Here is a 12,555-nt window from a genome sequence, read left to right as displayed (position 1 = left end):
TTTGGGCTATCTCGATGTACAGTCACCTTTCTGCAATCACAATCACCTCTCCTACTGAGATGAGTTATGAATTGCGGATGCTGTACTTCCGGCACATTGCAGTTACAACCTTGAGATTGTCAGGAGTGTAACGTGGGAGCAAGATAGGAGTTTGTCAATAATATGTCAATGGCATTTACTCTTGGTCTTGCCTATTTACGTTTGCTTAGTACAACTGAGTGAATTATCTCCTTAATTATTTCTTACAGAGTGATTGCTTTTTTACATGGTCAATGGATTATATTTAAATCTTTGTAATAGTTTTGCATAAAAATGCAAATGCTCTACCTTGTAGAAGCACAGCTAGGATTCAACACTTAGAATCTGGTGTTTAGATAACTCAAAACCAAACTTGGCTTCATTATTTGTTCATTCACTTAGGGGGCTATGTTGTCATATTGTACAGCTCAGCTAGCATTCATTTGTGTTGAAACCTTCATAACCCTTGCACAAAGATACCTAAAAAACATAGCTGGAAGGGAAGTTTTCCTGCTTAACATAATGTGTTCCTAATGTTTTACTTGGCCTGCAGGTGCTCCTCCAATATTATAATTAATTAAAACAGTAATAATCCTATTTGAGGAGAGTATAAAACTTCTGATGTTTAGCAAGGTCCTTCCAATTGTTTGAATGCTTTGGATTGTACTGTAAAAATGGAAGATTAATCTAAACAAAAGAATATCCCACATCCGAAGAGAATAAGCACTGAACAACCCTGCAAACGTTTCAAGGTTCCTATCCTACAATGAAATAGCTCATTGCTCCACCCGGTCTTACTTTTATGACAGTAACAGTAAAAGAAGAGAGATCCACTGTAACGAAGTATCATTTTTACTTCAATTTCAGTTTCCCTGTCAACAGGTTTTGTAAATCAAAGTTTACACTGAAAGATATTTTTAGGGTGGAAAAAAACCAGACTTTATAATCAAAGAGTTTTCTTTTAATTGTTTCTTCAGAAATATATTTTGATAATAGCAACTGCTCATTACAATAAAAAACAGAAAAGGCATTCATTTACTGTGGCATGGGAAGTACTGCCAGTTCTAAATGCCCTACATAGTTTCTTTAAAATTCTTACATTCTTTAGGCCTCAACAAAAACCAAAGCTCCTCTTCCAGGTTTGGTAGCAAACAGACTATTATTCTCCGATGCTAACCTTTGGACATCGGTTTGGTAATAAGCTTTTTGTACATTTTTTAGGAAAGTATTCAGCTTGTCAGTAGGCACCATTGACACAGTGCAGCCACCCCATCCAGCTCCAGTCAGACGTGACCCGATGGCCCCAAATCGCCTAAAAAAAAACAGAAAAAAATCATGTGAAATAAACCAAAAAGGGCTAATTTGTTATATATAAAGTGCTTATAGAAAACTAGTGAATACTTTACTCAAAACACATCTATGTCATCTGATTTTTCTGAAGTTCAGTTGGTTGTATGGGACATTACAGCAATTTGCAGACCAAAAAAAATGCTGACGCTTTAAACTGCAATATAGTCATTTCTGTCAATTCCAAAAGTCACCTTCTTTTATAATGCTTCGGCATCAGCTGTTTTAAGGATCACAGCACAGCTGAGATGAAGAAAGCAGGAGAAGAAAGGAATTGTGTTAGCAACATTCATAAGACATCAGAAGTGAAAACAGAAATACATGACAAAAATAACAAAAGAGGGTTCATAAACTAATTGCACAGGATGTAGGCATGCAAGCCATTTTCTAATGTGGCGAAGACAAATAGCTCTATTCTTCCAGGACTGAACTAAAACATGCTGAAGATTCACAGGCTACAGTCTTCTGCAGGACTGCCGAGTGTGCCAGTCAAGAAAAGGAGAGTTCAGAAACTCTTAAAAAGTCACACAGTCATTGCACTCAAACATCTGTTTATGCTGAATGGACAGAGTTGTGTATCTCTCTTTAGAGGAACCTCATGAACTTAACGGATTTACAGCAGTAGAGGTAAAATAAAAATTGAGTCCCAAAAGAAAAAAACGCTCTTAATAAGGAGGGTGAATAGAAAGAACAATGACAAATAAATGACATCCAAAATATAAACCATTCCCAGCGTCAAGATACTGGCCTGCTAGAAACGTCCTACAGCAAATCCCATGCCATTACTCTGCAAGATTCAGATGCCATCTCATTACAATTTATTAGCATTATTTTCATTAGTTTGCTTACCTGTGTTCCTGATCTTTACCTTGATTCAGAAAAAAGTAGGAAAATACCATGTAATAAATTTCTTGGAGGCTTTTCTGAACAGGATGATTTAGAAAACTCATTTGAAATCTTATTCTCGTGAGAGATCTAATCTGATTTGCAAATACTTTTGATATGTTTCCAACAGCCATGCACGGTGAGATTTACCAGTCCTAGAATGTGTTTGAGGGAGAGATGGCATCATGTGAATAACATATTGGAAAATGACAGCTCATTCTGAGTGGGCTGTGGTAATTTTTCTTATGTGTATTTTATGTTAAATGAATCTGGTATACTGCTGGGTTAGTGGAGGTTTAGGTCATATTTCAAGCAAGTACTTACATATGTGTTTGATTCTAAACATGCTTACATCTCTCCTTGAACAGAAACACTTTCTTCAGTGTGTCTGTGTGGTGCCACCCTTCATATTGACTCGATTTTATGTTCATTCTTTATTTCCTGTTGGTATTTTATTTTACTTATTATTATTATTCCTGTAAGCCACTGATTCTCTGATGCAATTTTTGTCCTTTCTGGTCCATGGAGAAACCTCCTAAAATAAGCAGGATCCAATTCAGTCTCAGTTGCAACCAACAGGGAAATTCCCATCGACTTCATAAGGCCCCATCCACTTTTCAGAGTCTGCTAAATCAACTGTCTGTACTCATTTGGTCTGTTACCTCAGTCAGAACTTCACATTTCAGATGGTGTCTGGCTTTTATTTTGGTAGGCAACTGAAATCCCTTCAGAATTGTTCTGATCCTTTTACTGATTTCATAATTCTCTGTGGTCATGCTCATGCCTCATTTTCCTGAGTCATTTTAAAATGCTCAGTTGAAATAAAGCATAATGTAGACAGAAAATATGCCTGTTTCAGAGCTGAAGTCACTGTGTTTCAAAATACTGTGGCTAACCGTTTCAAATGTGGTGATATGATTAGACACTTTGGGCTCGATGCTGAGGAACATGGCATTTTGATGGGCAGTGCTGTAACACCTGAAAATTAGGTACCTGATCTTGCAAGAATTCAGAAGTGAGCACCTAATTCTGCATCTACTGGAGATGTGGTGCACGTGAGGTATCTAGATCAAACACCAGAAAGTTAACCTTGGAACAGGTCTGAAACTGTCTTTTTTGAGTCTTAAATCAGTTCAGTCCTAAGCTAGACTCCTCTGGTAGTGGGATTCACAGCCAGACACTCTCTTCTTGTGCACTGGTATCTAAATCCCGCATTTATGAAGAGGAGTATGAGCAGACGATAATCTCGTGGATGGAGCGCTTGCCCACGCAGTGAGCGACATGGATTTAACGTGTGGGAAAGTACCCTACGCACCACCTGGGCTGTGCTGCAGCCATAAGGACAAGTAATAGAGGGAGAGGTGGGGCACACAAGAAAGACAAGGTATCTGTAGTCCAGTGTTGGGGACACTCAGCTCACAGTCCCGAGTTCTGGCCTTTGCTTCTTGAAGAGTTTATACGTCTTGTTCCAGTATTCACTGGATAAAAAGAGAATTATCTTATGAGGAAAGGGGTGCGTGTAAATGAGAGTGAAAACATGGTACTGCAGCAAAGGGATGAAGAATAAAAATGGAAGTCCCATAGTTTGGTATATGGAAGCGATAGGCAAGACATTGCAGTACATCATTTTAAAAATAAAATTATGATGTAAGAGGTGAAAAAAACAGAGCTATATTGTTAAGTCCAAATGCTCAAAATTATGAATCGGCTATTTGGAAAGCATGGAGTTAACATGATGAGATTTAAATGTATAAATGGGGGGGGCGGGTATAATACTTACTCTGGTTTGCATCTTAGTGTGCATTTGAATAGCACCTTTAAGCCTGTCTGGCTCTGAAAGAGCTACAAACTTTTTTGTAGGGTGTTTTTTTGTTTGTTTTGCTGAATTTTCACATTGTTCCATGATTTCAGGCTTTGCAGCTTTAAGAAAATTATCAGTGATGAGAGTCTTGATAAAATGTGGAGTTGTCTCGGCTACCATAATGCACCTGGATGTAATGTAAAAACTACCTTTTAAAAGTGATCAGAGAGGATTCAGCTATCTTCACTGTAAGGGGCGTGGCTGGTAACACAAAAATTATCAGGATTTATACCACCAAAAGATGGAGAGTAAGGGAATCAAAGAAAGCTATTCGCAACACTCAAGGATTTTGAGAGATTTTAAGAAGCACCTAACAAATTCAGGAGCTCAGATCCAATTTTCTGTTCCTTAATTGTTTAGTAAATCTTCTGTATTACTTTAAAAGACTAACAGGTACAACAGCTATTAACAGCATGAGATAGGTTAGAGAGAAAGTACAAGTCTTCTGTCTTTGAAAAAGAAAAAAACCAACTGACCAACTAGTGGTTACAGTTTTCAGCACTACAAACCACAGCAAGTATGCATCCCTTTCTTTCTTGGCAGAGGTTGTACAGCAAAACATAAAGATCTAGGCAAAACAGAAAACATCTGGATATGCAGATTACTCTTCACAGTTTAAACCTTGTAAGGAGAGAGCAGCAGTAGGCTCGGGTAATTCTGTGGAATGTATTTTTGGAAAGGCTTTTTAAAGTTACAGAGCAGCTGTATATCATCGTAAGTAAAGAACGTAATTTATGTAGTTCCCGGCCATTACTGTAACCACATCGGCCAAGTTTTCCTAGACTGATTAGTGATTTTATGTCCCTTAGTTTTTTTAATGTACAACTTGAGAAAAGTTAAGACTTTTTTTTTCCAAGTTTCCAAAAATTAAATGCTGGCTTAAGCTGCATTCATCTAGAATAGGTATACACTTTTAGAAATCTAATCACAGAATCAGAAAAACATTAAAGAATATCAGACTTCTAAAGAAGAAAGATACATTCCTTAGGAAATATTCTTGATGGGACAGGACAGCAAAGAATAATGAACAAATAATTTACTTGTTTCTGTGCAATGAATGTAATTAAAAAACCCAGATTAAACAATTTTAATATACCAATTAGAAGTCATTTCAGATGAATGACACTCCACTGTGGTGCTTAGCTACGTTCATCATAGTAGCTGTAGGCTCTTCTGCTGCTAAGTTAGAAATCTGATGTAACATGGGCACACACATCATTTTTTTCCTTCGCTATTTATATTCTGGTCCCTGGAACTGAAATGCTCTGATCAATTTTAATTTAACTTGGCAAAATCCTAGCTGCATACCCCTTTCCTTTGGGTTCTGGGGCTGTGTCTATGCTACTGCCTGAAAGTCAGTGTCACGATACCCAAGCTAGCTCAGAGAGCAGCAGCTGTCTAGCTGTGAAAGCACAGAGCTCAGAATAAATGAGAAACAGAGAATTTCCATCCCCATGCTGAGCTTCATGCTGCAATAGACTGTTGCTAGCATCCATGCTAACTTATTTAAAGGTAGCACAGGTAACTCCCTGCTGTGGTGCAGATCTTACCAGTTTATACCTACTTGTTTTCCCCTACTTGAAACAGCATAGTTTTCTCCCAGCATTTCTGAGAGCAAGCCCTATCAGGATGATTCAAGCTGGATACTCTAGGTGAAAACACTTAAAATGGCTAGTCACTTTGGCAAAGTTCAGTCAGCAGATGCTGTTGACAGAGGCAACACTGGGTACTCACTGTAGCTAAAAATAATGCAGATGTTAAGTTCTAAGGCTTTTCCTCTGTCACGGGTGTCACAGAACAGGCAGTGCTGATACCTTGCACTGGACTGAGACTTTGTAGCCCAAGATTTTTGATAATTCAGGAGAGCATCGTTTGTGTCTTCAGCTGACTCTGGAGACAGTTCTCCCTTCTCACACACAGACCAGCAGTTCCCTTTGAGTAGCTGGGATAGCCATGGTGGAACTGTCCTGCTGAGTGACTGTTGTAGCTTGTTCTATTACGTGATCGTTACGTGATACAATAAACTGAACATAGCCTGTGAGTTACATACTGGATTGGCTTCCAAGAGAAGGAACAAAAATTGTGCTGCTAAATTACTATCAGACTGCTCAGTGGCTATCAGGGTTTCTCTGTGTTTTATCACAAAACAGCATGTGTATCCCATATGCAAAATATTTTGTGAACGTCCAAAAGTCAGTTCAGTTTTTAAGTTTGTAGCTTTCTGGCTCAGAGGCCATTCCATCTTGTCTGCAAAAGAAATCAGACTAACCTGAATAATCATCTGTATCATACTCTATCAATTTACAAACCTGGTAAACAGGTATTACAACTTACAAAATCTTCTTAATTATAGAAGTAAGAAAGCATACGGCAAATTAGATGTTTGTAAAATTCATATTTTCATTATAAGCCAGACTAATTTCTTAGTTCAAAAAAAAAAAAGAAAAAAGAAAAAGCCAGTTGCTTGTAAAGAAATACTTTTGTAACTCTCATTTTTAGGTGGTAAGGTATTTACTTTTTTTTTTAGCTTCAATCTGAAACAGTTTCTCTTTTCCTCCAGATTGAAAGAGAGAGAGAGAGGATGGGATACTTCTATGGAGTATTTGCTTCTAAAAGACAGCGAAACAACATTTCTCAGCCTCAGGCCTGCAAACACTTACGGCACCCTACACTTCCCTTCTGGCAGGGCAGTAACACTTTGGCTTAGGGCAGAGTTCCCCAAACCAGGCACACCCTTCTCCAAGGAGAATTAGGAACCATAACAGATGACCAGAAGTATGGAGGTGACATCACCAGATGTATGGAGGAGCCACGATGAAGTGAATGAGGGAAGCAGCTGGGAGAACATGGCTGGGGCAGAGGCAGGGATGGAGTAGTGGTGGCAAAACTCAGGTGGGCAGCTGTTCATTCCCCAAGCCACTGTTAAAATGATCACCAACCACTGAATTCATTCTATAGACACTGAGTTTAGATCAAAGTTAGCATACGATGTCTGTCCCATGATTAAATGTACCAGAAAAATGGAAATTAAGAGGGACTGAAATGTGTACATCCTTTCATGCTGGTCCTGTGGTATGGATGAAACACTATGTAGAATGTGAGTACTAATTATTCATTTTTACTTTCTGTGTTAACACATGGTTATACCACATCTCATCATCCACTGTAGCAGAGTTATGAAAATAACAGCCTACTACACACAACAACCTGTGACTTCCAGCTCACTTCATGCCATTTCTCAAATTCTGTTTATTCTGGCTAGAGGATATGAAACTGGGGAGGAATAGAGGGAGAAGAGAAGGGACAAAATGACACTCAAGGAATGTGTTTTGGAGTTGAGAGGGCTTGTTTTACCACGGCCAAACCGAGTTAGGGAACCCAGCTAAAAGAATGAGGCTGGGGCAGAGACGGAGACTGAATAATGTGGGGAAAGCTCTGGCACACAATGCAGAGAGCAGCAGAGTGTTAGCTATTATGTTAACACACTCATCTTTTAAATGGTGAAATGCTGTCTAACCTATCTGATACCCTAGACAACGTATATTTTTTAATTGAAAAAAGTGCAATAGCATTTCACAATATACCATTATGATTTCAAGGCAACCTAAGAATGTAGAACAGCTTGCTTATGGCCTGGAATTCCCATGGTGGCAGTTCTGAAATGGTTAAGAAATACACAAAAAGTAACAGAGTTCAAATAGAACAACTAAGATGATGTTTTAAGAAAACCAGTTATGACTTCTTCTACAACTTAAGAAAAGAACAGCCAACAGTCTAACGTAACACTTGTGATGATGAGTCAGTCCAAAAGCAAAGTCTGTAATAAAGCCATAAACTGCAGCTTTCATCTGAAAGTATTACACAGATGTTAGTAGGGAAACAATTGACCATGTAATGTCCCTGCAGGAGATTAATTCTGTAATAAGAGACAAGAATACTTTCATTTTAAAATTGCAATAGCCAATGATGTCATATTTTCTCATCAATTTGAACAATATTCTCAACAGACGATTATTCTTCCTTGTGGTCAAAACTTACAGGCAGATGTCTACCAGCCGATCCAGTTCAGGACAGCTGCATTCATACATTTCCCTGCAGCTGATATAACTCTGGTTCATTAAGTCTCCCAGCAGCTGGATTGCATTGGCAGGTGCTTCGTTGCATATCTTCTTAAATTCCAGCACTCTGGCAGCTTCACTATACACATGCTTTGCACGCTGGTATAACTTAAAGGTGGAAACTAAAAATGAAAATATTAAGTGCTACAGTTATCTATTAATATTCACTACAAAAGAAACATACAAAACCATAATGGAATTATATTTTTTTAGTAATTCATATTTTATATTAGAACTCTCTAGGCTAAAAGTCTTCTGCAAAAGCTCACCTACGTCTTCTTTAAAAGCCCTAATAAAATAGTATTTAGAGTTCATCAAAATACAGCGTACACATTTTTTTCATGTTGATAACTTCATGCACATGCTCTGGTTATTTGCTGTGCCACTGAACAGACTCAGTCTCTCCTTTTACTTTGCAGAGGCAAGCCACAAGTTCAAGAGTTAGCAGCAACATGCGTCAGGACGTTAATCTCCACCTTTCAGGTTTTCAAATACCAGCAAAACTGAGTCACGAGAACACCAAAATGGTACCCAGTGCCCTGCAGGTAGCCATCGGCCAGCACCTGCTGGCCCAGGCCCTTGTGTGTGACCGCTCCAGGCCAAATCTGCACCAATTAAGTAACTGTGCAGATGGACCTGTGCTTGGAAAAAAACCACCACCAAACCACAAAACCCCACCAACCACTTCTTTTTTTTCTTTTTTTTGGAAATTGAGATTAACAAAAATGCTATTATCTGTATTTTCCGGTGCATAGGTAAGGAAGCCCTCTCAAATATTTTCACAATGACGCAGGCTCACCCTGACTGTAAATAGTACTAGATTAAAGGTACAGTGAAGAGCACAGGTGCTTTCAGTTTGGTTTTCAGGGTTTATTTTTAGTGTCTGTTACCAGCCAGAGTGTTAGCGCTGCCTGCGAGGATGCAAAAAGATGTCAAGCTCAGACAGGTACTGCTCAGTACTGACCTACTAAAACCAAAGGCTAGTGCAAGGATTTTGGCTAAAATTTTGCTACTGTGCTATGAAAAAGCAGTTTCTCTGGGAAGGGGTTGGGGAGGGGGTGCCCAAACCTGTGTGGCCGTTGGCGTAAAGGCCTCCATCAAACCTGAACAGTGGGGCATAAAAAGGAAGGGGATGGCTCTGGTTAAAGGCTCCTCAAGCTACTCCTATTTACAGGAGGGTTTGGTTTGCAGCTAGTATCTGAGAATTGATCTGCCTTTCCCAAGTTCATGTTGTAGTTCATTGTTTTTCTCTCCCAATATAGTTCTGTTTCCTTTAATACCATGGTTGCTCTTGAGGAAGTATTGTTCACCAGAAGCACATATGACATAATTTAATTTACGATTAAATTGGTTTACTTGAGCTGCTTGGGTGGTAAACATTAGATAAGTGAACTTTATTCTCTATGTGGAGCACCTACTGCAGTATGTTTCCTTATTTCATTACAACTCAAACACACTTTTGTTAGAGCACCTCAGAACATCCTTCATTTTCTTTCTACATGTAAATTCTCCTTAGAGCAAGGTCTCTCTCCTCATTTCAGCTCCTGGTCTCTCTTGCTTTCTAAAATGGCTGATGAAACACTCAAATAGTGGTAAAGGAAGAGGAGACACAAGCCCTGTATTCAAAACAGAACTCCCTATCTGACCCAGACACATGGAGTTCCTACTTGGCTGTTCCGTGGAGACAGCCAAGTTCTGGAACCATTCTGATGATTTCAGCAATCTACATCTGCAAGTGTATGCAGAAGTCTTCCTTGAAAGCCTGGAAATAAGACTCTGTCCAGTATTAAGTCTCTTGTATGTAAATTCCAGTTTACAACCCTTACAGACTAAAACTTCATCAGTGCCTGTATAATTCCTTTTTATTTCTCCAGAGTAAGTATAAATCACAACTGTCAATTCTGAAAATACAGTGCTGAGACACACGTAGCCTAAAATGATAGAGAAAGATTGAACATAGCAGTGTTCTGCTACTGGCGATATTTATTTTGTAATTCAATACAGCCTGCTACTGAGAAACCCCATGTTGCTGTCTTTTGAACAGGCCTTCTGAATGCATTTCAAACTAGGACAGAAATGAGAAGACTGAGTGCCCCCCAGAAATATCATCTTGAGAGTATCACACAGGAAGAGCATATTTTGGTTTCCCATTTAGAGGTGTGTTTTACCCCACTGGATTTTGTTGCTGCTGGAGTTACTTGCACTGTGATTTGCAGAGCGATGTCTCAGTATTTTTGAATGTTGAAGAGAGGCAGCTTGACCTATTTTTAAGGATGGTTTCTCTTTAAATATTCTTTTCTAACAAGCCATTGTTTTAGAGCAAGGAGATTTCTAAATGTGCATTCGTTTAGGGAATATCTAAAGTTGCGTGAGAGATTGCCATAGCTCACACTCTCTTGTAAATCACCATTGAACAGTAGTAACCCAAAGAATGAACTGAAAACATGTCTGGTTTCAATTGAAAGGCAACAGACTTGCCAAAGGCTGTGATTGATTTGGAGACCACCCTTTGGTAGAGCAATGCTCTACTGGCCAGATTACCTTAAAAATCTCTGGGGTTGTGTTGTGCTCATCATGTTCTGAATTGGCAACCAGAATGGTTGCTCTGGCTACTGGCTGCCAGCCAAAAGATCTGAGCTGTGTCCTTGACAGCATTCGCTCCCAGGAGAGCCACTCTGTGTAGGGGAGAACTTGTTACCTTGACACTGGCTTTCTCTCAATGTGAAAGCAATCCTTTCAGGCAGTTCTCAAGTGAGAAAGCATGGCTGTAGGTTATTTTCAGGCTCCTTTGTGGACATTTACTGAATTAGTATCGGTTAAAGGCTGGTATCATTATGTTATGGGCAGCATTCTATTTCAGAAAATCATGTTTGTGTATAAAAAAAATTTTTAATAGTTTTTTCCTCTCTGGCAGTGTACTGTTCAGGTAAAATTATCTTCAGGACAGCAAATATCTCTGTACTCTGTACATCCTATTCTAAAATAACGAAATGATTCGCATATTTTCTGCTTTCAACACCAAATGCCTCTGGTAAAAGAGAAACCCTCTTGTAGCTCTTCTGTTTGGATGGGTAGGCCAGTTAACCATCTCCATATAATAAAAGAAAAGCATACATGGTATTTTCAAAAATTACATCTATGTTGGAATCTCCTTGCTATATCACAGCCTGTATATTAGCTCTACATAAATAAAATCTGAATTAATAGGACATGCCAAAGAGCTATGGAGGCTGTGATTTTAGAAGAGTGCAGAAACTGATCACAATCTGTGTGCTTCATGCGGCCACATTTTTTACAATTAAAAAGGACTGATTCCCTAAGCCATACTCTGTCACAGTTAAAAGAACCACAACCAAGGTGCACACGACTGATTAGTTTATACCTGAGCTAGGGCTGGAGCGGTCTGAAAGAGGAAAAACTGAAGCCCTCAAAGTAAACTTTTCAGGGCTGCACAGGACTGGGTTCTATGGTCTCACTCTCTGTGGTGCTCAAAGGAGAGTAAAAAAGCAGGGTTTAGGGAACTAATGCCTGTGGATCCTTAAATCTGTAATAATGCATGGAAATCAAGTACTTAATCTGACTGAAAATGTAAATATACTTTCCTAATCCAGTAAACTAATAAAGGCCTGGTTTCTCCTGCTTAAATTTATTTCCAAATTAGGGGTATAGCTACCCTCAGCTCCATCTTCTGTCAGTGAAAAGGGCAGGTTAGGGAACCGTTTATCCCACCCTCGACCCAGATTGCCCTGTGGTACCCATTTTTCCTATGACTAGAGAGGAACCTGAAACCTCTGGTGCAACGAAACCAGCTGGCTGCCACACTGACGTAATCGTCTAGGGTATGTCTAAAGTAATGTTTCTTCAACAAGGGCATCTGTGCAATATCCAGTTCAGGTGCTCTGCTTGTTTAAGATGATGTAGCGCCATCCAGACTGATGGAGATTTGTATCGGCTGAGGATCTGGTCTCTGACCAGAATCATGCTCTCAAAAACTGTTCTTTGAAAATCGCTACACGTTTCCTCTCTGCCACATTCTGCATAGCTCACTGCCATGCAGGAATGAACTGTTTGATTTTAGACCTAGACACACTTGCACAATCCAAATCTCAGGGTCTCTTTTGTCCCTTTCTGAAAAGACAGTATGGAGATATTATTTATTTTGTATGGTATCAGCTGTACACAGAAAAAGTTTCTTGTGGACTCAAGTGAGGGTGAGCGATACCTTTTATGGATTGAAACAGATACGGATCAGAAGAAATTAAAGTAAACCTGAAAAGTCCAAATGAGACCAAGAAAACTTTGAGGACAAGGAATCCTATACCCAGC

At 39.2% G+C, this 12,555-nt stretch overlaps 1 protein-coding gene across 1 annotated transcript in view; it reads right to left on the bottom strand.

Annotated features, from left to right (window-relative positions):
- Positions 1–854: 854 nt before the first annotated feature.
- GALK2 (galactokinase 2) overlaps positions 855–12,555 on the bottom strand; it is a 46,958-nt gene continuing 35,257 nt past the window's right edge. Inside the window, exons 8-9 of the mRNA XM_009699701.1 lie at positions 8,150–8,351; positions 855–1,330 (exon numbers count right to left, since the gene is read on the bottom strand). Of these exons, the coding sequence (XP_009698003.1) occupies positions 1,123–1,330; positions 8,150–8,351 (410 nt within the window). The 3' untranslated portion in view covers positions 855–1,122. The remainder of the gene's footprint in view (positions 1,331–8,149; positions 8,352–12,555) is intronic.

The sequence above is a fragment of the Cariama cristata genome, unplaced genomic scaffold (assembly GCF_000690535.1).
Source record: "Cariama cristata isolate BGI_N322 unplaced genomic scaffold, ASM69053v1 scaffold27734, whole genome shotgun sequence".
In the NCBI taxonomy this organism is placed as follows: Eukaryota; Metazoa; Chordata; class Aves; order Cariamiformes; family Cariamidae; genus Cariama; species Cariama cristata.
Note: the sequence above shows the minus strand (reverse complement) of the source record. Positions and strands in the feature narration are given on the sequence as shown.